General features: G+C 37.8%; 2 protein-coding genes and 1 long non-coding RNA gene across 13 annotated transcripts in view; all 3 read left to right on the top strand.

Annotated features, from left to right (window-relative positions):
* Positions 1 to 7,203, top strand: part of LOC122986515 (alpha-1,3-mannosyl-glycoprotein 4-beta-N-acetylglucosaminyltransferase C-like) — a 65,319-nt gene extending 58,116 nt beyond the window's left edge. For all 7 annotated transcript variants that reach the window (XM_044357824.1, XM_044357825.1, XM_044357828.1 and 4 more), the window contains 3 exons: positions 5,227 to 5,369; positions 5,504 to 5,651; positions 5,783 to 7,203. In XM_044357824.1, coding sequence (XP_044213759.1) covers positions 5,241 to 5,369; positions 5,504 to 5,651; positions 5,783 to 6,951 — 1,446 coding nt within the window. In that variant the 5' untranslated portion in view covers positions 5,227 to 5,240 and the 3' untranslated portion in view covers positions 6,952 to 7,203. The remainder of the gene's footprint in view (positions 1 to 5,226; positions 5,370 to 5,503; positions 5,652 to 5,782) is intronic.
* A 4,308-nt stretch (positions 7,204 to 11,511) lies between these two features.
* rnf141 (ring finger protein 141) lies at positions 11,512 to 21,399 on the top strand. The gene is made up of 6 exons (XM_044357243.1): positions 11,512 to 11,632; positions 14,318 to 14,518; positions 15,301 to 15,409; positions 17,481 to 17,662; positions 18,552 to 18,659; positions 19,181 to 21,399. The coding sequence occupies exons 2-6, from the start codon at positions 14,382 to 14,384 to the stop codon at positions 19,329 to 19,331; spliced, it is 687 nt and encodes a 228-aa protein (XP_044213178.1). The 5' UTR covers positions 11,512 to 11,632; positions 14,318 to 14,381; the 3' UTR covers positions 19,332 to 21,399.
* Positions 21,400 to 22,933: 1,534 nt separating this feature from the next.
* The window catches only part of LOC122986400, a 65,363-nt gene continuing 64,689 nt past the window's right edge, over positions 22,934 to 23,607 (top strand). For all 5 annotated transcript variants that reach the window (XR_006404297.1, XR_006404296.1, XR_006404293.1 and 2 more), the window contains exon 1: positions 22,934 to 23,396. This is a non-coding gene — a long non-coding RNA (uncharacterized LOC122986400). The remainder of the gene's footprint in view (positions 23,397 to 23,607) is intronic.

Below are 23,607 nucleotides of genomic sequence, written 5' to 3'. Positions count from 1 at the left end.
GCTGGATGTGGATACATGTGTTCACAGCCACGTCCCAGAGGGGCGTGGTGCATCCTCAGTGGGTTATGGGATGCATTCCCTCCTCTATTGGTATTTAAAGACATCTTCTTATAATCAGATTACAGTTTGTACAGAGCTAAAATGTATTTACAGTGCGTACGAGTGGTAGCTGAATGCTGTTTCTGATGGATTTCTTCACAGAGCTGACAGCAGAAGTAGCACATAAATAAAATACACTCACCGCATTGTCAACGTAAAGCAAACGCATTCGCTGCCTCAAATTATCTGTGTTCGATAATGTGAGCGAGCTGTCGTGTAGATACATCACAGCGGAGTCTCAGCGCTTTGTCTCTGCAGCAACAAATATCCCATCTATCTTTTTTACTTCTTAATTTATTCAGGGAAGGGTTTTGCTGAGCAGGCAGACTCTGTTTCAGCATTTCATACAGTTACACACATTCCCACCAGGGACCCTCCCAGTACAACCACAATCTTCTACTGGTGGTGACTTTGCTGCTGCTACTGACGCAAATGAGGATTAAGTGCCTTGCTGAAGGGCACCTTGATAGAAGTTGTTGAATTTAAAGCATTACTCGTTCATTTTCCGCAATCAGACTTTCACAGTGGGTCTACTTATTGACTGTGCAACCCTCCAGTCACAAGCTTGTCTCCTCAAACTCGCGTTCTGGCTGCAGGCCTTCCATTTTCCAAATTACTGCCCGAATCTGGCTTTTTCAGAGGGCTGTTAATCTTCATTTTAGGATCCATTACCAATACAAACTGACAGGGACGAGAATCACACCAGCCAAAGACATTTATAATGGACCTGAGCCTGTCCTCTTTGTTTTGACCACATTTCAACTGTGGTGTCTGTCTGTGTTGCATCTTATTGTCCTCCATGCTAATACCAACCAAGCTGCCATGAAACTAACATCATTACAACCTTTTTTCTGATACTACTACACTAGCCATTAAAGATGGACGTAGCAAGGTGTGACGTCACCCGTTGGTTTGCATGGGAGCTGGTTTGAAGCCCAGGCAGGACCAGGAGTACAGGGTGTTGCCTTTCACACCGCGCTATCTCGGAACAAAACAAATGCTAGTTTATTCAGAACATTGCCCAGTGGACATTTGGGCTAACTTTAGCTATTTTAGCTAAATTGTGTTAACAGGGCATAATCAACACACTGAAATATTGTGACAATACTCCGAGTCCCAGATAGAGCAGCAGGTGAACCAGCTGTCAATCACAGCTGTCAACCAACACTCACACAGACATCAAAGCTGCTGTAAGTCTAAGCACACTTATTAGAGGGCCTGAACTTAGTGATTGAGACCATAATGACTCCTTGAAAAAAATGATTGACTTTTTATTTCTAGAGAGATGTTCATGCTTTTTGAATGGGAGTTAATTGGAGCATCTAGCAGCCGTCAGTCACATTGCACTTTAAGGTGTTTCTGCATTGGCTTCAACCTCAAGCTGTGGTGGTTGCTGCTTGAGACTAGCACATGACGAGGTAGCTAATTTCCAGAGCAATGTGTTGTTTTTCTTATTCAATTTCCAGTGGCTTGTTAAAATTATATCATAGAAGATCTGAAGAACTGTTCATATTGTACTTTTATGTAGTCGAATGAAGCAAAAAACAACTATACAGATCAAAACGTTATCAAGTTATGAAGTTGCACCTTGGTGGGCACTGCTGGCATGTTTTTTGAGGTTTGAGTCTGTATGGTGCTTAAATGTCAGTATTTCTCAGCCAAGGCTGCACTGATTTTTTATGTATTTATTTTTTTGTCTTTATTTGATTGTGGAAGATCCCGAGAGACAGGAAACAGGGACAAAGACAGTGATATGATATGAAATAAAGATCCACCGCCAGAATCAAACCACAGATGTTGCAATTATGTCGTACTGTATGTGTCTCTCCCAAATTCCACAAGTCTGCTCCTTGAAACAATAATGGGATTCTTACACTATGCGTCACATTATTGTCACTTCCTGTTTTTTCTCTACTTTCAGAGACACGCAGGCATAAACCTCCTGATGTTGCCTGATGAAGAACGGAAATCACATTGCAATCCAGAATAGCTGTTGAGCCAAGCCTTTTATGTGTTCCTCATGCCATCAGTGGTACACATGCACATTTGTGCACATATTTAGTAGATTAAATTTTCTCATTTTTCTTCATTGGACAGCTCCCCTACTTTTTTTCTACAGTCTGTATTATCACTGAAAAAGCCTTTTCCTACTGTTTTTCAAGGGTTAAGATTAGGAAAAAATTGTGGTGGTCATAAATAACCTATGATTAAGGTGTGTTTACAGTTAAGAAACAAACTAAAACACTTGGTTAATTCCACTTTGAATGTTTATGTCCAGTGTCTCCAGATCAGAATTTAAAGAAATGTGACAATTCAGCTTTTTGCTCTTCACACTGACCAGAAAACATCAAATTAAAGTCACATGTAAGCCGCAGTAGGAACAGAATCTTGACTGCCGGCAGCATTAATGTGCAATTTAAGAGAGTAAATTTGCAGCATCACTCCCACGTTCCCCTTAGGACAATTTAGCCCGTACCTTGTCCGCAAGCTATTGTAGATCCTGGAAACATTAATGGAAGGAGAAATGGCTTGTTTGAATCATCCATTTCAGCTTCAATTTTACTTACTTTACTTTTCATCCAAAAGATTTACCTGTAAGCCATGAGAGCCACACTTGTACTAATATTGAGGACTGTTGTAATTCCCTTTTTCCTGTGGAGTTTACATTTATAAAACAAAAGATTAGCGGACAGGACAAATGTCCTCTCATTTCTGTTGTGGAGAGACTGTTATTAATGTGCACTAGCAAAGATAAACCCTCCTATAGAACACATAACAATTTTAATTTAATGCTAAAACTCATTAGTATTCACTTCTACCTGTTACTATTTTACTGGCTCTAATCTGAAATTACTTCAGTTGTAGAAATGAGCTTGCAGGGCATACAGGATGATAATATGCTTGGGGAAAAAAAGGGAAAAAACAACCTGACAGAGACACATTTTCAACTAAAGCAAACAGACCCCACAAATGGCGCTTATTTATTCATAGACGTAACTTCATTTCCATATAAATGTACGTGACCTATGGGTGGCTTGTTTGTTGTTTAGATTCAGTCAGAGAAAGCAAACAAAAATCTAATTTCTTAGCAGTATTTTCTCTCACAGAGCAAGCATGTGGCCATTATTTCTCCTTGTTAGATATTCTTTCATCGTCTCAATATCTGATTTTGCAGGCTGCTTTTTAAAATAATAGTGTGTGTGTGTGTGTGTGTGTGTCTGTGTATGTGTGTGGGGGTGGTTGTGGGTATGGGTTTTTTTTTTTTTGTGAGGACTTTCACAATATTGATTCACAGCTGTCATTGTGCTTCCACTTACTCTTGCCGCTGTGTCTCTCAGGTGCCACCATGGAGCTTTTTCATGACAGAGACACAAAATGGCTTACTTCTCTGGCAGATGGCAGATGGTTTTTTTCCTAAAATGGAACTCGAGCAATGAATAACACAATGAATAATAAGTTGTTTATTGAGTTATTGGGCCCAGTGGCGCACAGGCCTATGCCGAAATTGTCCCCGTCACCGGGGAGCTCACGGTTTCTCACATCGAAGGCTGCGTTTTTGTGTTACGCAACATCAGAATTAGGGAGGGTGTCATGGGATCAGTAGTTTTTTTAGATGAGGTGCCAAATAGGACAGATAGTGAGCAGGGTAATTCTTTTTAATTTAAAACACTGTCAACACCAGGAGTAAATATCACAATAAACAGGGCTGAGAGCTTTTGTTTCCAATCAGAAGATGTCACTGGTGTTTATTGAGTTTTTAAACATCATCTGGCTCGTGTTTCAAGCCTTCGACTACTGTGCACAATATGAACAGATGACTGACTTTCCCCCCCCGTGAGCGGTTAGATTAACAAAATAAATGATCCATTATAGGCAATCATTTTCCTTAATCCAATGATAAACCTAAAAATGAGCAGCCTGCTGTATCTGTATGTCAGTGCCGTTGGCCACATCTGTCATACTCAATACCTCATCATCATTATCCAGTGAAAGATAAATATCCATGCATCACATTGTGGCTGATACATCATGGCTTTAACTAACAATTATTTCAATTAAAGCTGCACTAATTAATGTTTTATATTAACAGTGGATGAAATGACTCTGTGTACTGTAAAAGGAGTCGCTTGTTGTGATGAACCCACAGAGAGTTACCAACTGACTGCAGTGCTTTGAGGCATTTTGGCATCTTTCAGCTCATTGTTTGTTCTTTTACGGCCCACGACTTTACTGTTGTGGTTCACTCTCACTGTTCACATCAGCATTGTTTTCAGGGGCAGCAGGCAGCTGTTCTCAGCAGCAAATGGCAGACAGTAAAATTTAGAAATTTGCTGGTGAGGATAGTGGAGAATTTTAGCAGCTAAAGGGACAGATATGTCCCTCAGGAATTGGTGGAGACCAAAACAGAGCTAAAAGGAGTTTATGGTGGACTTACATTTGTCAGGTGGCTGGAAACACAACTCCAAATTAATGATAATGTTGCTCCATGACTACTAAATGTAGAAATAGGAAATTGTTTGCTAGTACAATAGCTATAACATCTTTATAAGGTAATAGTATGTCAATGTACAGTTTCTTTTGCTGCCCCCAAGTGGCCAAAACATTTTGCTAACTATTGCTGCTTTAATGATTAATTTATGTACTCTTTGTAATGAATTATTTAGTCTATAAAAAGCTTGTTTATGCTTGTTTTGTCAGATCAACACACCAAGACCAAAACGATACTCAAATACAACACTATAAATAAGAGAAAAGAAGCAAATTCTCACACTTGAATCTTCAGGACTTTTGCTTAAATGATTAATAGATTATCAAATTAACCAAATACATCAATTAATTGGCAAATTGCTGCAGCATCTTTTAGGACTTTTTGTTTCAGCACAGCTGCATCGATAGGTGAGGCAGTCCTCTCACTTGAACAATTGATTCATGTCTTCTGATTAGGTCAGGTGATGAGGTCTTTGTTATTCTATTCACAGACGTCTACCTCTAATCCTTATTATCAGTGTCATAACCAAAATGTCTACAAGGATTGGAATTTTAAAAAGTAAGCCATACGGGCAAGCTCTCATCATTTTTATTTGCATTTAATGACCAACTCTTTGCTTTATCTGTGATTTCCTGCAGTGAGAGACGTGATCATGAGACTAATGTGGAAGTCCATGGACAAGATGAGGTGTTTCAGGAAAAGATCCATGTTTCCATTCCTCGGCTTCCTCATCATCTTTCTGCTGTTTTTTAACCTTTACATGGATGATGGATATGTGCTGGTGAGTTTCTCACCTTAAAGAAGTCGATATTTTGGTATCAGAACATCCTGCCTCTGTCAAATACTGTGCTTCATACTTACTTTGAAATATTGCTGAATGTGTTCTTATAGGTGTTTTTGTATATGTTATTTTAGGAGGCTGAAAAAAGACAGCTGGGAGAGACACTGATGCATCCTGCAAACTCTGAGAGATACATCCACACATTCAGAGATCTGTCCAACTTCTCTGGGGCTATTAATGTGACATATCGCTACCTTGCGGGTCTTCCTTTACCACGCAAAAGTAGGTACTTCTACCAGGACGATACTAGTTTGATATTAGTTTTTGAGGTCTGAATATATCTTACTGCTTGCCTCAGGAAATATTTTAGGATTGTTCCACACTGAGGTGACTCAAGTGATTTGTTTTCACAGAGTATCTCACCATTGGACTGTCATCTGTCAAGAGGAAAAAGGGGACCTACCTTCTGGAGACGATCAAATCCATCTTTGATCAGTCCAGTTACGACGAACTGAAAGAGATTGTGGTTGTGGTCCATCTGGCAGACTTTGACCTGGTCTGGTGTGAGAACCTGGTGCAAGAAATCACCAGGAAGTTTGCCCACCACATCATAGCTGGACGCCTCCTGGTGATCCAGGCTCCGGAGGAATACTATCCATCTCTGGATGGGTTGAAAAGGAACTACAATGATCCAGAGGACAGAGTCCGTTTCCGCTCTAAGCAGAACGTAGACTACGCTTTCCTCCTCAACTTCTGCACAAACCTCTCTCACTTCTACATGATGCTAGAAGACGACGTCCGCTGCTCCAGGAACTTCCTGACGGCGCTGAAGAAGGTGATCACCTCCCGAGAAGGTTCCTACTGGGTGATGCTGGAGTTCTCCAAGCTGGGCTACATCGGGAAGCTGTACCACTCCAGAGACCTGCCACGTCTGGCTCATTTCCTCCTCATGTTCTACCAGGAAATGCCCTGCGACTGGCTCCTCATCCACTTCAGGGGTCTGCTGGCCCAGAAGGACGTGATCCGCTTCAAGCCCTCGCTGTTCCAGCACATGGGCTACTACTCCTCTTACAAAGGAGCAGAGAACAAGCTGAAGGACGACGACTTCGAGGAAGACTCCATAGACATTCCTGACAACCCTCCTGCCAGCCTTTACACAAACATCAACGTCTTTGAAAACTATGACGCCACCAAGGCTTACAGTAGTATTGTTGATGAATACTTCTGGGGGAAGCCGCCGTGCACTGGAGACTTCTTTGTCATAATCTTCAATAAATCAACTAAAATCAGCAGAATTAAAATTGTGACGGGTACTGATGATCGGCAGAATGACATTCTTCACCACGGAGCTCTGGAAGTCGGACAGAAGTCTGTGGAAACTAAACAGGGAAGGCAGTGTACATCGTACATCACATTGGGAGAATTCAAAGGCGGAAACATTGAGGTTACCAGCGTGGACCACAAGATCGGCTTTGACATCGAGTGTGTACGAATTGTTATTACTGCCAGTCAGAAAGAATGGCTCATCATAAGAACTATTAGTTTATGGACCACACAGCCGGTTAGTCAGTTAAAGAAGTAACAGAGGATCTTTTTAAATGTATCATCTGTATGTACAGCATTAATTTTGGATGCGTTTGCTATGAGCTCATTTTGGACTACTGCTGGGGAGTTCAAAACAATCCATATTTTCTTGGGTTCAGAGATTAATTGTATGTTTTCAATGTGATGTATTAAAATTGATCGATCTGTACAGTATGGAGACTTTATACTTATGTTCATTTTCCTAAACTGAAAATCTGTGTATATAAAATTTCTTCCTACTTGTCTGGTATCTTGTTTTCTTTTGTCATAGCTCCAAAAGTATAATACCACAAAATCTAAGCTTCAACAGAATGAGCTTGAATCTTGTAAATGTGCTGTTTTATTAGTTCAGACAGACATTTTTATAGCCTGGTTCAGGACCTCTTGAATCACTGCCCACATATTTTTGTGCAGTGATCAAAATGGAATAATGTAATTTAAAAAAAAGAGGCTATAATCTGATTATCAGGCAAACTTTTCTAAGAAGTCATGCACCCTGGTCAATTAATGGATAACTGCCTTTTGTTACAGTGTTTTAAGGCTGGAAATGAATTAGGGTGGATTCTCTACAGAACTATAAATTGAAAATTTGAACATTTCTATGTGAGGTAAAAATCAAGGATGGAACGGATTTAATAGATAGTTAAACTGACTTGAACTGTTATGTTGTCAGGACTTGTAAGTGGCAGAAGTGGAGCTATCAGAAAAAACCTGATAATGAGTGCAAGGACATAAAAGTTCCATCTCCCATCAGAAAGGGTGAGAAATTGCTAAAAAAAAAATAAAAAAAATCAGGTCCATTAATATCCTATAATAATGAGTCATGCATTTCTTGAATCAAGTTCTTAAAAAAATCATCTAACTGTGAAATTAGACTTATTTCCGCTGCAAAACCACAATCTAATACCAATATCTTTGCAATTATTACTTGATTCCTTCAAGAGTTACGGAGGAAAATCAACCTGCATCAGAAATAAGCTTCCTGCTAAGATCTTTACTCTATTAAGGGAACTTTCTGCACATGACCAAACAGCTGACTGTTTTAATGTAATGACAAAGGTGCTCCATCTTGTTAACATTCTTAACATCCATTTTACAAACTTATAGCAGAGCAAGCTCCTTTTCTATGTATTAGAATACATATGCACAACACAATGAGGTTTTTGGTTTTTTGGGGGTTTTTTTTTAAATACAGTATTAATATTCTGTGGGCTCTGAGTTGAATTTTGTTTGATGTCCTTTGCTGCCCTCTGATGGTAATTACAAAAGCTGACACAGAGGTAGTCTTGTGTTTTACAGCGATTGAACTGAGGGAGTTGTCTGTAACAATTACATATTAAAAGTCCCAATTATTGGACTGAAAGTGTGACAAAACCTCACATAAATTGTTATAATTTATAAAATCACTCGATAACAATACCTGCCAAATATTATTTCATATAAGGTTTGTAAAGCACTTGTAAATGTGACTGTGAGACCCTTTTCACAGCAGGCATTTTGACTTGTCATAGCAGAAAAAGCACAGGTGATACTAATAACACTAACGACAGTGTGACAGTGAGCCAGCATGCAGAAGGCCCCTGAAACCAAAGCAAAATGGAATTCAGCGTTCATCATTAATTTTATGTTTACAAATAAATTGAAAAAACAACATGATAAATAAATACAAATACATTTTTTTTTAACATGTAATTGAGTCTCTTTGTAATAAGATCATTCAAACAAGAGAAGACTTTGGGGTAGATTTGAAAAATTGATGTTTGTGCAATTTTCCTAATATAAATAAATTAATCATATCTTTTGGGAAGGAGGAATTACAATCAAAGTAAGCGACTATGTCTTAGCTGTATACAGTAACCTACGTATATATTATCCCCTAAATAATTCTCCAAATCTTTCCAAAACTTTCACAATTGAATATAATAGTGATATAATTGTAAGTCAAGTTTTGTTATCTATAAATATAGATTATAGATAATATGAATACATTTCTGTTGCATCATCAATTTGACATATTTCGCATCCTTTATGAATCACAAGCTGATGTAATCTGGTGTTACTACTTATTAACTTGTTTATAGTGTTTATATTCTATTAGGAGAGACATACTGCTATATTTCTACAGCTTATTGCATCTGATTACACAAATTAAATGCTCAATTCAACTTAATTTACCTTAACTTTGATTACATTTACTTACATTTACCATTTTTTAATCCAATAAGAGACAGGTGTTATCATTTTGACTGGTTATTACATTTTATGGCAGCAGGTCATAGCTTAGTCAAAGCTGTTTAACTTTAATTAACTCTGAAATTCACTTAACTCTCTTTTAATGAAAAGTCTTCCTCTCTATCTTTCTCTAAACTGGTAAGAGCAAACAGTGACATTTGCAGGATGAGTAGTCTTCCTGCTCACTCGGATCACTCTCATTGTGTCTCTCTCTTCTTTTCAGGTCTGAGAGTGTTACAGGTGTCAGCTGTGTGAGCAGCCTCCTCTTTGTTTGAGCCCCCTGCAGGTGCTGTGGTTGCCAGTATATAACAGATGGCTTGGCTACAGAAAGAGCCAAACCCAAAATGAGTTTTTTTCCTCTGTGACAAATACACTTTTCCTCCATCATTCAACTTCTCTAACTCGGTTACAGTGACACTTCATTATAAACTGATGATTGGAGCTGTTGATCTGGTGCTTTTCTGAATTTTCTAAATCTTATTTTCTGCAGCCACTTCCTGCACATTTCAGTTCACACACATTTCCTCTCCTTTTACACTCTGATATTGTCCTCCTGACTCTTATATCACTCTCCTTATAGCTGTCCCCAGGTGGCCTGTTCTGCTCTCCTACCTTCCAGTCCAAAGCAATTTCTCTCTTCCTATTTCTCTACTCATTATATTCTCTACCTCCTTTTGTCTCTACCTCCCACTGTCTCCCCAGCCTCCTGCAGCCAAGCGTAATCTGAATCAATCTCCCATCATTCTTTCCCTGCAGTTTAAGAAAAGGATAGTAAACTATATGTTCTGCAGTCAGCAAGGGGGCATGGCATTGAGGGAAAAAAAAACACACAGCAAAACCATTATTTTTGCATTGATTTGTGTTTCTATCCTCATATAATGTGAATCTATTTGATACAACATAGTGCGATATCATTTTTTTGATAAGATAACCTTTATTGCCCCTGAAAGGAAATTTGTCTTGGACCATGAGAGCACACAGAGCTGCTTATGTCAGTCATGACAAACACCATCTGCACAATAACCATCAGACAAACATCTAGAGAACAAACCGATAGCAAGAGAAAAGATGTACAAAATAAATAAACAAAATACATAGACGTACACAAAGACTAGCAACAGAGCAATATTGCATGTGCCCGGTAAAAAGTGCTGACATCATGGTGACAGTGAGACTAAAAATTGGTCAGAAATTAAATAAAACACAAAACAAGATTTAAAAACAGCAATGATTTAAAGAGTCTGTAGGGTACATTTATATCTATGATATATTTTATCTTAGAGATGTTGTGTAAGACTGCTTTAGTATTGATAAGTATCATTCAGACAGAATTTATTAGTCTTAGTAATAAAAATATATTGAATTTATCTAATTGTGTGTATATACTGCAGATTAAGTGATGTTATCACACAGTACGTCATACAGTATGTTGATAAGACTTTGATAAAATATTGTTCAGTTTGTATTTTAAGGTATTAAGTGATTGTTAAATGACTGAGTACCAAATTAGAATAATCATTAACTCCGATACTGTAAAAGTCTTGACTGGTTGCTTTTCTTAACAACAGAGGAAACTCTACAATCATTTCAATGATCTTAAGTCACATCCATCCTATCATGTTTAACGTATAAACAAATCTATTTCTGCAGTCCTGTGTTTTAAAAATTCATTGATTCACTGTCTACTTTGAATCTTTCCAACATCTCTTATAGAAAGCCTCACTTACAACATGTGTGACAATAATACAATAACAGAAAACAATTAGGCATCATAATGAAATAACGACAACATAAAGCAGATGACTTCACTTTCAGGATGTTGATACAGTCAACATGGTAACAGAACAAAGTGTAAATGTAATAATAATGTATAGATAGACAAATAACTTCAAAGAAAAGGTAGGCAATAAAATCAGATTTCTTTAAAAAAAAATTCTTCATACTAACTGTATGAGCTCATTTCCTATTGTTTATAAGTTGGATAGACTCAAAATACTTTCTAAATTCAACCATTCAAACAAGACTGCGAGAACATTTCCCAGTAAAATAAACAAACTGACAGTCTGTTGAACTCCCTGGCTTTTGTTTTCATGATGTAGTATTACATACTTAGCCTCCAGCTTAGTCAAATGGTTGGTTTGAGTCTCAGAATTATCCTCAATTTTTCCCAGAATCCTGAAATGTACTGACATTCATAAAATAGATGCTTAGTTTTGTCTTCTTAATTTATTTACTTATTTTTATTCATTTATTTATTTACAAAATTTTCCATTTAGTACTCTCAGTCATTAAGAGTTGGAGTGACGTTTGTGTGATACTGGACAGACGGCTCTCTCTTACGTCATCAGCCAGCGACCGTGTTGTGTCAACACAAACAGAAGCTAACGACGAAACAGCGGTGAAGTTTTGACTCCAGTTTCTGCCTTGTACAGTATGCTGACAGCTGGGTAAAGACACTTCTTTCTCTCAATATCACGACAGACAATCGTCTTCATTATTCTTATCTTCACAGAGCTTGTCTTATCTTTATAGAGTTTTTTTGAATGGTTAGCTCAGTTAGCTACGTGCAAAGTGAAACTACTCGTTAGCAAACTGCTGTTGAGAAGTGAACACTGCTGCTAATATGAGCAAGTTAATATTGAGGTTAATTTCTGAATTATGCCTAAAATCATGATGTTTTAAATGAGTCACTGTGTGTTTCTAAAGTAAGAATGATGGTTGAATTCACTGCAGTGACAGTGCAATGTCCGCACTGTTAGTTAACTGGAGGATATTAACGTCACTTCATGCTAAGCTAACTAGTAATTTACAGCTGAGGTCCAGTTTCTGCTTTTACCAAATCTGCATATTAGTCAGATTTTAATAGAAATACTGGTTCAGATGTTAAGTTAGCAGCTACAGGAAGTGACACTGTAGTTAGTTGATGTGGCAGGATGTGTGTGCACACCAGTATTGGAAGGTAACCAAAGTGCAATTTTGACGTACTTGTACTTTACTTGAGTTTTTCCATGTGATGCTACTTTATACTTCCCCTCCACTAGATTTCAGAGGGAAATATTGTACTTCCTCCTCCACTACATTTATTTGACAGCATTAGTTACTTTTCAGATGAAGATTTGATACAATGGATAATATAACAAGCTTTTAAAATACAACACTTTGTTAAAGATGAAACCAGTGGTTTCCATCCATTATGGCTTTTGACGTCTTACAAAAAGCAGTGTGTAGTCGGGGTCACATTTCAGATGTCTATGAGTTCTTAACAGCTCCACCAAATAGTGATTTTTCCCTCTAAACTTCTCACATGGTGTCGTTTCAGTAAATGTTCAAATGATCCAATATTTCACCAAAAATCAAAAAATAGAGAAAAAAATCCCCAAACTGAAAAGAGGTTTTTGTATCAGAACTGTGTTTCTTTCTTCTTTCCTCTCCCATTAATCATCTCACGACCCCTCAGATTTATCTGGTGACCCTTTGGAGGGGCCCGACCCCTAGGTTGGGAACTACTGGACTAAACTAGTTAACTGTATATAAAGTAGTTGAAACTAGCTCCACCTCCAGCAGCTACAACAGTAACATGCTGCTCTAACACTGATGCTTCAGTATTAATAATCTAATGATGTCATTTATAATAATATATCAGTCAGAGGGACCAAACCACTACTTTTACTGCAATACTTTAACTACATCAAGCTCATAATACTTATCTACTTTTACTGTAGTAGGGTTTTTCATGCAGGACTTTTACTTGTAATGGAGTATGTTTACATTACTGTATTGGTACTTTTACTTAAGTAAAGCATCTGAATACTTCTTCCACTTCTGGTGCAGACTAAGTTAACAGTAGTTCACATGGAGTAACAGTCTTTCTTTAACTTTAATTAGGACTCGACTTGCTCAGTTTAGCACAGGTTCAATTAAACTAATGCTTATGCTAAATTCAGTGTGATTGCTCTTTCAAAACAAGCAGGTTCAGATGAACTGATGCCTTCATAATGCACTTACAATGTAAGTGATGGAAGCCAAAATCCACAGTTCTCCTTCAGTGCAAAAATGCATTTAAAAGTTTATCTGAAGCTTATATGAAGCTTGAAGTCGTCCAAATGAGTCAAATCAAGTTGATATCTTTCAGCGTCACAGTCTTTTTAGTGCCAAAGTTCCTCTTTTTGTTACTATACTTCCACTGCAGCTCGACAGGGAAACGCAAAGAGGGAATTTGATGCTAAAAAGACTGTAAATGCGACAGATATCCACTTGATATGACTAACTCAGACTGCTGAACTGCAGACTTATACAAGCTTGTAAACTTGTAAATATGTTTTTGCGCAAAATGCATTTTGTCCCCCATCACTAACATTGGAAGCACATTTGAAGGGGATCTTTTAATAACCAGTATGAACAGGAGGAATGATTACAGTGAGGAAAACCTCTGTGTTGATATGGACACCTGACTGTTGTTTTAAGACACACTTGAAAAGTTATGAATGAACCTATACTTTAATATGATACAATGACATATTTTAGACAATTGTTTACTTGTGATGTCCATAAAAGAAATAGTTTTCCCAGTTTGGTGTTTTGGCCAGTTTGGTTTTCCTAGTTTCTGTGTGTTGGCCTGCACAGTGCCCTGACCTCAAATCTCTTCAGTCAGGTTCTAAAAAAATCTGGTGAAAAGCATTCTCAGAAGAGTGGAGGCTATTACAGCAGCACATTCATTTGAAATTACATGTTCAACAGTCCACATAGTTTAGTGGTGTATAATTAAGTTTCTAAGCAACATAATTAGTCTGTATAATGGAAGGCAAGTTTTTGCGTGCTGCAGAAAATGTAATAATAAATGACTGGTCATAGTTTATCAGATTGACTTTGCTGTTTGCTATTTTATTAGCTGCAAAATAAAGTCAGAAAATGGTTTAACTTAGCATTTTCAGTGTTGATGTTACAAATCATCAATCAGTGTGGACACCTTATATATTTTTAAAACAACATGCTTGCCTCTGTTTAATCAACAACCTTCTCTTATAGGCTTTAAATATAAATTAAGGCTGATGCGTTACAAGTGTGTAAGTCAAAAAATAAGCAATCCGATCTAAATTATGAAAACTGACTTGTGCCTGTTTATTTGCCACCAGGCTCGGTAGAACTGAATGAGGTGCGGTCTTCTGCCTGTGCTGTTTTGTAAGTGCTGCTGCCGGGATGGGCCAGCAGATCTCAGGTCAGGCGGTGATGACCCGTCTGCCTGAGAAGTTGGTGAAACACGCCGGACTGGTACGAGACAGCGGCTACCTAACCTATGAGGAGTTTCTGGCAAGAGTGGCCGAACTTAATGATGTGTAAGTCGCACGCTGTGCAGTGGGACAAATATCTGTCTATCATGGATAACAGATGTTCAGTCATGCACACCTACAGCTGTTTTACAATTGCTTTAACATAGGGGAAGGACAATGGAATGAATGAGTTTGATTTGGAAGAAAACAGTTTTAAGTAAATAACTGTGAGGTGGACGTCACTGAATTATCCGACTGAGAGCTAAACTCTGCAGAGCTGCATTATTCACTGCCTAGGATTTGGCCCATCTTACTCCCCAGGCATTAGGCCCCTGCTTCTGCTCATTTAATTTTAACTTGCATATCAGCTCTTAGACAAAGTAACTAGGAGGCAGGATAATGTGGTGGCAATGAGTTAGTCTCAATATTAAACTCTAATAGTGATTAGATTAGTTATTTATCTAAAAATAGGAGAAATTGCTTAGAAATGAGAAAAACAGATGATAGAGCATAATGTACGTAGATATCATCAATCTGGACCCAAAAATTGATGTATCTGTGATGACTCTATAAAGCTCAGTTCATAACACAACATTCAGAGTGAGTGTACAGCACTTACATGACAGTGCAACTGTCCAAAATCATTGGTATAGTACACATACGTACTGTATTATTATTCAACATACCTAGAAATATCCTTAAAAAATTAGGAATAACTTTAAGCTGAATGTATACATCTGTGTATCTGCATTGGTTGCTGTGTGCATAAGCCGTACTGTTCACCACTTTAACAAACAATAAAAAGGATGCAGAATGATTTGGAGAGTTGAACATACTGTTTCTCTCAGGACGGCCAGGCTAGCTGCTGGACAGCAGAAGCACCTGCTGTTTGAGGTGCAGCCAGGATCCGATGCCACGGCCTTGTGGAAGGTGGCTGTCAGGATCGTCTGTACCAAGGTGAGACTGGAGACACTTTTACACACACACACACACACACACACACACACTAACACACACACACACACACTAACACATACACATGCCAACAAGAGCATCTGCCCACACCTTTGATTTTCTGTCAGGGAGAGAGGGAGAGAGATAGATAGAGACAGATGTGGGCTTAAAGCATGTTTCTGCACATAGTTTTTGTGTTTATGTGAAGGAGAAAGCATGCAAAGGACATCCTCAAGTAAATGTGCATGCTTTTATTATGGTTTTAGTGAATCAGTTTGGAGATAAGCTTATACGATGCAGATGTTGGATTGTTTGTTTTGTTTAACGGCACACATAAACCTCTCTGCAAGAATTCAGGACCGATGATTTTGTGGTTCAGGCATTTGGGAAACATTGTAAGCACAGGTTATTTGAAGGACTCATCCCTGATTTGAATTATGTATGTATATATATATATATATATATATATATATATATATATATATATATATATATTTATATCCGTTGATCCCACCAGGACACGTACTGCAGCCATACCTGACTAACAAGTTTGTGTAAATTGTTTCACACATTAAAGATTGGTCTTAATCTTAGTTTTAATGAGTTTAAAACTTGTTCTTTAAATTTCTGTTTCCAATGTCTGCAGCGACAGCTTGTTCCTGTTTTTCTTGTTTCTCTTCTTTCTGTCTTTACTCTGTCTTTAACCCCATCATTGACAGAAAAGTTTTATCAGCTGGTTGAAGCAAACTGACTGAGAAAAAGTCATTTTGCTTTCAATTTTGTTTATTCTATCATAAGTTTCAGTGAAGACATTTTCTTTTTTCTGTAATTTCTTCTCTATATTGCATGGAATGCTCCATTTCTTGTTGGACAACCACTACGCTTGTACAATCTGTAAAATACATTTTGTATACAAAAAAACTCAGTAAGAAACTTGTTAGATTTTGCTTTTAGGAATGTGGGTGTACATGGCTGCCAAAATTCGTGTTCTCATCTGCATGTGGGAATTGTGAGTCAGTATTTTTCTTCAGGAGTTATTGGTAGAAATATTGCATGCTATTCTCAATATTCCACCCATAGTCCATTGTGGTTGAGTCATTCTGTATTTTAATTTTAACTGGAACATATTGTTGAGATTGTTTGGCATTTCATTTCATGTTGACAACGTGTATTTATGACATTTTTTATTAGAAAATAACAAAACAGGACTTTAACTTTGGACACATAATGTACATTCCAGCTGTAAATGAAAAAAACAGAACCAAAACTGAGAGATGAACTGCACTGTGAGTTTTGTTAAATGTTCCATCCCTATTTAAAATGCATGAATTGTTCATGGAGAGACATTTGTTTATTATTTATTCTTTATTTGAATCTTCATTAGCTTCCACAAAATGGCTGCAAGGCTTCCTGGGGACCCCAACCATGTTTTACTGTCCCACAATGGTCATTTTTTTTATTACAGACAAGTAAAACATGATGAAATTTTGAAAGGCTTGAATATATTTAGCGGCTATCAGCAGCTTGAATTAAATGAACTGTATTGGCTGCCAAAAGCCTACACCGGTTGAACCCAACTACTCTAGCACAGTGTAGGATTGCGACTGCATATATACATAGTCAGGTCAGTTTTATTCGTATAGCCCAATATCACACATCATAAATTTGTCTCGGGGGGCTTTACGATCTGTACAGCAATACAACACCCTCTATCCTTAGATATCCTTGATTCGGATGAGGGAAAAACTTCCCAAAAAACCCTTTAACAGGGGAAAAAAAAGGAAGAAACCTCAGGAAGAGCAACAGGGGAGGGATTCCTCTTCCAGGACGGACAGACGTGCAACAGATGCTGTGTGTACAGAATAGACCAGATTGCAAAATTACAGAAATACAGCGTGGAAAAGCTGGATGACGAAATTGCAGATGGATTGATCGCATATATGAAGAATCTGTTTTCCAAGTGCTGCCAAACAGAAAAGACCTGAGCCACATAACCTCTGTCACCACTACATACGTTTAGTAAACTATATCAGTGTGTCAGATGAGTTATGTATCTGCCCTTCCTTCCTGACAGATCAACAAGGAGAATGGTATGGTGGAAGCGTCGCGTATCATGAACCTGTACCAGTTCATCCAGCTGTATCGTGACATCACCAGCCAGGCTGCTGAGGTGTTGTCTGCAGAGGGCGCCACCGAGGGCCCGTCTGCCCAGCTCCCCACCACCGACTCCTGTCAGGCCAGCATGTGGATGGGCAGGTCAGTGCATACGAAATAGCCCCTTATGCAAAGACTCCATTACTAGTAGAGTATTTACCTCAGTTGATCTTTTTCACATGAAAGGACAGTTTTCGTGTGCACAAAACATGTAGAATGCATTTTGTACTACATTTTAAAAAAAAAAAAAAAAGCCATTTTGGGGGTCTGAAACCTGTATTTCTAACATTGGCTTGTGGGTTTAACTATCTTGGTGTTGGGATTTATCATTATATCATGACCAGTCTATTCAACCATGACATAAATGACAAGAAAAGAGCTTTTTTAGTCTCTCTTAGCTCATTAATTTGGTATTCTACCAGCTGCGGCTGTTTTCAGAAAAAATAACGTCTGATAAACCTGCTGTTAGCTGAACATGGAGCATTTATCAGCTAAGGAGTCAGATATTTCCAGCACAAATTGGCAGAGACCAGAATTGAGATGAAAGGAGAGTGAATATTGGATTTAAATTGATCAGGTGGACACAAACATAACTCCAAATGAATGCTAATGTTGCTCAGTGTCTGCTTGAATAGTAAATAAGCAACTAATAAGCAATAAGTTGTTTTTTTTTTCTCCTCACCCCAGGTGGCTGTACTGCTGGGAGACAGAAAAAGGGGTTGTGAAATGTGTCACAGGCTGCTTAAATGATGGATTTTGCAACTTATTTTGCGGTAGAATGACTGTTCTTTATCCCCAAAATGGATTGCCATCCAGGAGGAAGAGTTCATGCATTTTAATAACTTTTCAAATATATTTTTCTCAGGCAAATACTCAGCCAGCAAACCTGCAACATCAAGCATCTCATTCCACCGTTTTGAAAAACATGGTTATTTCCTCCTTCATAGAGGAAGTTAATCTTTAACCCAGTCCTGTTTGTGTTTCCATTCAGAGTGAAGCAGCTGACTGATGAGGAGGAGTGTTGTATCTGCATGGACGGAAAGGCTGACCTGATACTGCCCTGCGCACACAGTTTCTGTCAGAAGTGCATCGATAAATGGTGAGATGATGGAGCGAGCTTGAGTTTGTTTCAAAAACTCATATAATGTGTAAAATGTAATGTCCCCCCTCCACTTAAAAATAGTTTTTTGTTTATTGTTACTTAGATGTTTGAGCTTCACTGTGCAGAGTGATGTATGTGCTGAGTTTGACACTAGAAGGCTGTTTTCACATTCATCTGCTCATGGGGGAAAGTCCGGCGGGCCTGTGAGCAGGATTTGTGACATCACAAATAGTTTGGAGGCTAATCATGGTCCAGTATGCACCTTTACACGACTGTGATATGAATACCTGAAGCCTACAGTGCACAAACACTGAGAATAGACTTTACAGCGAAGTAGGCGACACAAGGATTTTAATGATGTAATTGGATTTTCTTGTGGAAAAAAAAAATGGACACATATTATTATTCCAAGCAGGGTATTTCTTTTATATATCTTACAGCTTGTCTGGAGGGGATCTTAAAGTTTTAGCCATCCATGATATGAACAACCATAAACACACTGTCATCTGTTTCTGCAGGAGCGGACAGAGCCGTAACTGTCCAATATGTCGTCTGCAAGTGACTGCTGCCAATGAATCGTGGGTAATGTCTGATTTCCCCACAGAGGACGACATAGCTGGCTACATCCTCAACCTGGCTGATGAAGCGGGCCACCCACACAGGCCTTAACACACAACAGCAAGAGAAATCAAGTAGACTTTACGTGTCGCAACACAAAATGTCACTTTCACAGAGGAGAATATTTTTAAAGCTAACAAAGGGGAAGAAACCAGCGTGGTTTCCTGCTTCTTATGTACGTGTAGGATACAAATGTGCAGAATCAGAAAATGACCCCCCTCCGTCTCTTTTTGGTCTTAAAAATCCACGGATGCTCTTTGCCCACCCTCTCTCTGAAACCCATGTATTGTAGATGTGGTGCTTTATGGGAACTGTGTGTTATAATATCTCGTCTAAGTGGAAATTCAGTATTTGTAATATGTTATGCTACACAAACTATTAATTTTACACACAAAATAACCAAAAGTACAATTCCTACTGTAATCTTTGGGTTGATTTAACCAACATAGGAGAAGAAGACCTGGGCTGAGATTAAGCAGGTATAGGATTTGTAATAGGAATCCTGATCCAAGCTGAAGTTGCCTTTCATGTTGATATGAATGGGGCAGATGCTGCAACAAAGAGAGGGTTGATATGTATGACTCATACTGTTCTTAAAATAGAAGTGCAAACCAAACAGACCCCCCTTTGTCGGAGATTCTGCTGAAACTGTGAAGCCAAAATATTTTCCACCTGTATAGCTGTTATGTAGTCAGTCTAATGTAACCCTGCATGTTTATATCCCACATGACATGCCGTATGAGCTGTGTTATGTGAGCCTGTTATAAACTGATGTACTGATCCAGTTCATAAACTGACATAGTGACTAATAGTCTTTTGGGTGTACTGGACTAACTAGTTTTACATAATTTAAATGACTTGGCTTGCTGTGATGTCTTCTTCACTGTCTGAAGTAACCACTATTTTACATCTATGCTGTTCACATCTTTTTACTCATGTATTTTTTTACTCTGTAATTTCATTAAGATTATTAAGATCTGCTGTAGTAGTACTGTAGTTTACACTCCCAAAACAGCCCGTCTTGTCTTTGCTCTGCTTTGTCATGCTTATAATTAGCGATTTCTTTAAGATAGGCAGCTTTTCAGTTACAACAGAATCCTTGAAGGATTAAACTGTGTATAATTTAATCCCACAAAAAAAGAAGTAATTCTTTATTTCTGGCCTGGTTTCCAGATACTACAAATCACAGGCTGCACTTTTAGTTAAAGTGGCTGTGTTTGTGATTTATGGGGACTGGATCCACATGAAATGTGAAAATGTACTACCCTTAATTTTCAATAGAGTGATCCATTTCTATTTTTACTGAAATCTGATTCATTATTTAAAGTTGTGGTTGGTGGTGACATGGGATGCAGATTCAGCTTTTTTTTGTGACATTCAGTGAGTGTATCAGTTTTGCAGTTGATTAAATTTAGATTTAACCTATTTTTCTAAGTTTAAGACAGTAACTCATCGTATTTCATTGTATACAGGAGTCATTTACTAAATAGTTGTGTGATTTCTGTTAATTTAATACACCAGAAAAATATAATTTTATTTGACCAAAAGAGATTTTTGGTTGCCAATGCTGACAAATTGCACTTTGAAACATCACTGTAGCTTTCTTGGTGTTTGTGCACTGCAACTACAGATGATTTTATCTCTGTTTATCATCTGACACTGTAATCCTTCTCGTGCAGTTGAGCTCACACACACCAAAATATGTGTAGCAGCGAGAGACTTTCTTCACTAAATTAAACAGGAATTTAATCGGACACAGTTTGGTCTCTTAGCAGCATGAATCCAATCAAAAATGATTAAAATGTTGTAAAATATGGTAGCTAAAAAAATGAGAAAAAACTTTTTTTCATAATAGATTAATATTAAGCTTCTGATCCTACATAGACACATTGTATGTACATATTAAACATGCCCTGATAAAACACACAAACAAAACTGATGTGTAACGAGATGTTGCTGCCTTAAGGTGGTAGCATTACCCAAAAAATCTTCTGACACGGATCTTGCAGCATTTTTGAAGGTATTTCATTTGTAATATTGAATGAAAGGAGGTGAATTAAAATTGAAGCATTCTTACTGTATTATCCTTAATAAAGAGATACTCACTTTTTGCACTTTATGACTTTGTGTTTTGTTGTATTGAAAGAAATGTTGGTTACTACATCTGTCTTCATCTCTTGAATTTATTTAAAAGAAAAAAAAACACAATTGATGATACAAAAAGCATTTATCAATCTTATTTAAAAGTGCAATTAAAATCTTAAGCATGAAAATTTGAATGCTGTCATGCAGTGATGGAGAATTAAAGTTATGTATCTGTGTGTCTTTTTATTGTTATTTTTTACATCTTTATTTCATACATCATTTCAGCTAAGTACTGTGTAGTTGCATTTTACAGCACATCAACAGCAGGGCAATAACTCTCACATGAAATAATATGTGAGCCATAATATTTTATAATCATTATTTCTCATCCTTAGCTCAAGGGCGCACAGCTCTGTTGAATTCACTTTAGACACAAAATCAAGCAAGATTCACACATGAAGCTCTTCATGAATGAATGAGTCAAATGAAGTAGATGTCTTTCAGTGTTACAGTCTATTTAGTGCTAGAGTCCCTGGTTTATAAAACACTGAATGGTTTAGGGCCAAAATACATTTCCAATCCGCTGCTACGTTATGAACCATCAAGACCTCTCAGGTCTGCTTTCTGTTCCCAGAGTTAAAACTAAACATGGAGAAGCAGCGTTCAGTTTCTATGCTCCACATATCTGGAATAAACTTCCAGAGAACTGCAGGTCTGCTGCAACTCTTGGTTCAATTTTAAGTCAAGGCTGAAGACTTTCCTGTTTGCTGTCGCCTTTTATTGAATCAAATTTGAGGCTTCTGATTAATATCTTATGCTGCACTGTAAGTTTTACTCTCCTGTTTTATTTCTTGTTCCATTTTAGCTTATTTTTATTTCTAATTTAATACTTTTTAATTGTATTCAAATGTCTTCTTATATTCTGTCTTGATGCCTTTTATGTTTTATGTAAAGCATTTTGAATTTCCTTGTTGAAATGTGCTATACAAATAAACCTCCCTTGTCTGTACTTCTACAGGGAAAAACAAAGAAGGAATGCTAATGATGCTAAAAAGACTAAATATGGCAGATATCCACTTGATAGGAATAACTCAGACTGCTGAAGCCTTATATAAGCTTCAGATAAACCTTCAAATACATTTTTGCACAAAATGACTATGTGGACACACTGTGGATTTTGCCCCCCATCACTTACATTGAGAGCACATTTGAAGGGGATCTTTTAATAGCCAGTATGAACAGGAGGAATGATTACAGCGAGGAAAACCTCTTTCATTGTTCATACGGACACCTGACTGTTGTTTTAAGACACACTTGAAAACTTGTGAACCCATCCTTTAATAATAGTAATATACTAAGGACTTTCAGTGGCAGGCAGCTCTAACTCTGCTTGGTGGACGAAGAAGAAATGATGCGCCATCTTTGATTTTACAACCGTTGAATTTTCTGTAAAATAAACTTACCGCGCTGCATCACCCCAAGTCATGAATCTGTTCATTAAAACCCACCTGACAGACTCTTTTTTATCCTGATGGGTCGCTGGAAAGGTTACCGTTATTCCGGTGAGTTCGTATTGAAACCTTTTTCTTTTAAGTAAGTTTATAATCAGTAAATATATGAGACGGGTGAGTTCGCTTACGCAGCGCCGCGTTACCGTTAAGTTATGTGGCTAAATGAAGCTAAGCTAACGGTTTTCAGACCGTTAGCATTGCAACTAACTGCGAGTACCTGTGGCGCGGTTGGGGGTCTTCCTGGCGATGCAGCTGACCAGGTTTCAGGGCTCCTAATTACTAACTAGTAAATGGCCGCTAATTATTTGGCCGACGAACGTGTAAGCAACTTAACTCGTGAATAACAGAAACAAGAGTTTACTTGTTAAACCGGTGGCTGACAAGAATGTTGGACTATCAACGGTTAAAACGTTTTTTAGCCACTTAGAAGTTAACGAGGTCATTTCATATTCGTTTATCAAAACATTACCGAAGAGTCACATGGTTGGAAAGTTGGCCACCTAATATCTGGATATATCTGGTAAGTCAATTATTTTTTACTAAAACCAAATATACACTTAAATATACATTTACATAAGAGTTTTTAAACTAGCAAGCTATCAGTTCACTACGCTAATGTTAGCTGTTAGCTTAAAAACCTTATTGAACTGTCGATGTTATACATATGACACAATAGCACAAATAGAAAATTTGCCGAAACTGGCTTTACAGTCTGTAATACAGGAAGAAAA

The sequence above is a fragment of the Thunnus albacares genome, chromosome 7 (assembly GCF_914725855.1).
Source record: "Thunnus albacares chromosome 7, fThuAlb1.1, whole genome shotgun sequence".
In the NCBI taxonomy this organism is placed as follows: Eukaryota; Metazoa; Chordata; class Actinopteri; order Scombriformes; family Scombridae; genus Thunnus; species Thunnus albacares.
Note: the sequence above shows the minus strand (reverse complement) of the source record. Positions and strands in the feature narration are given on the sequence as shown.

Bases quoted from the DNA above. Each gene is read 5' to 3' on its own strand.
- rnf141 (XM_044357243.1), top strand. From the start codon at position 14,382: ATGGGCCAGCAGATCTCAGGTCAGGCGGTGATGACCCGTCTGCCTGAG. The intron at 15,410-17,480 runs GTGAGACTGGAG...CCTTCCTGACAG, and splicing joins TCAGGATCGTCTGTACCAAG to ATCAACAAGGAGAATGGTAT. The intron at 18,660-19,180 runs GTGAGATGATGG...CTGTTTCTGCAG, and splicing joins CAGAAGTGCATCGATAAATG to GAGCGGACAGAGCCGTAACT.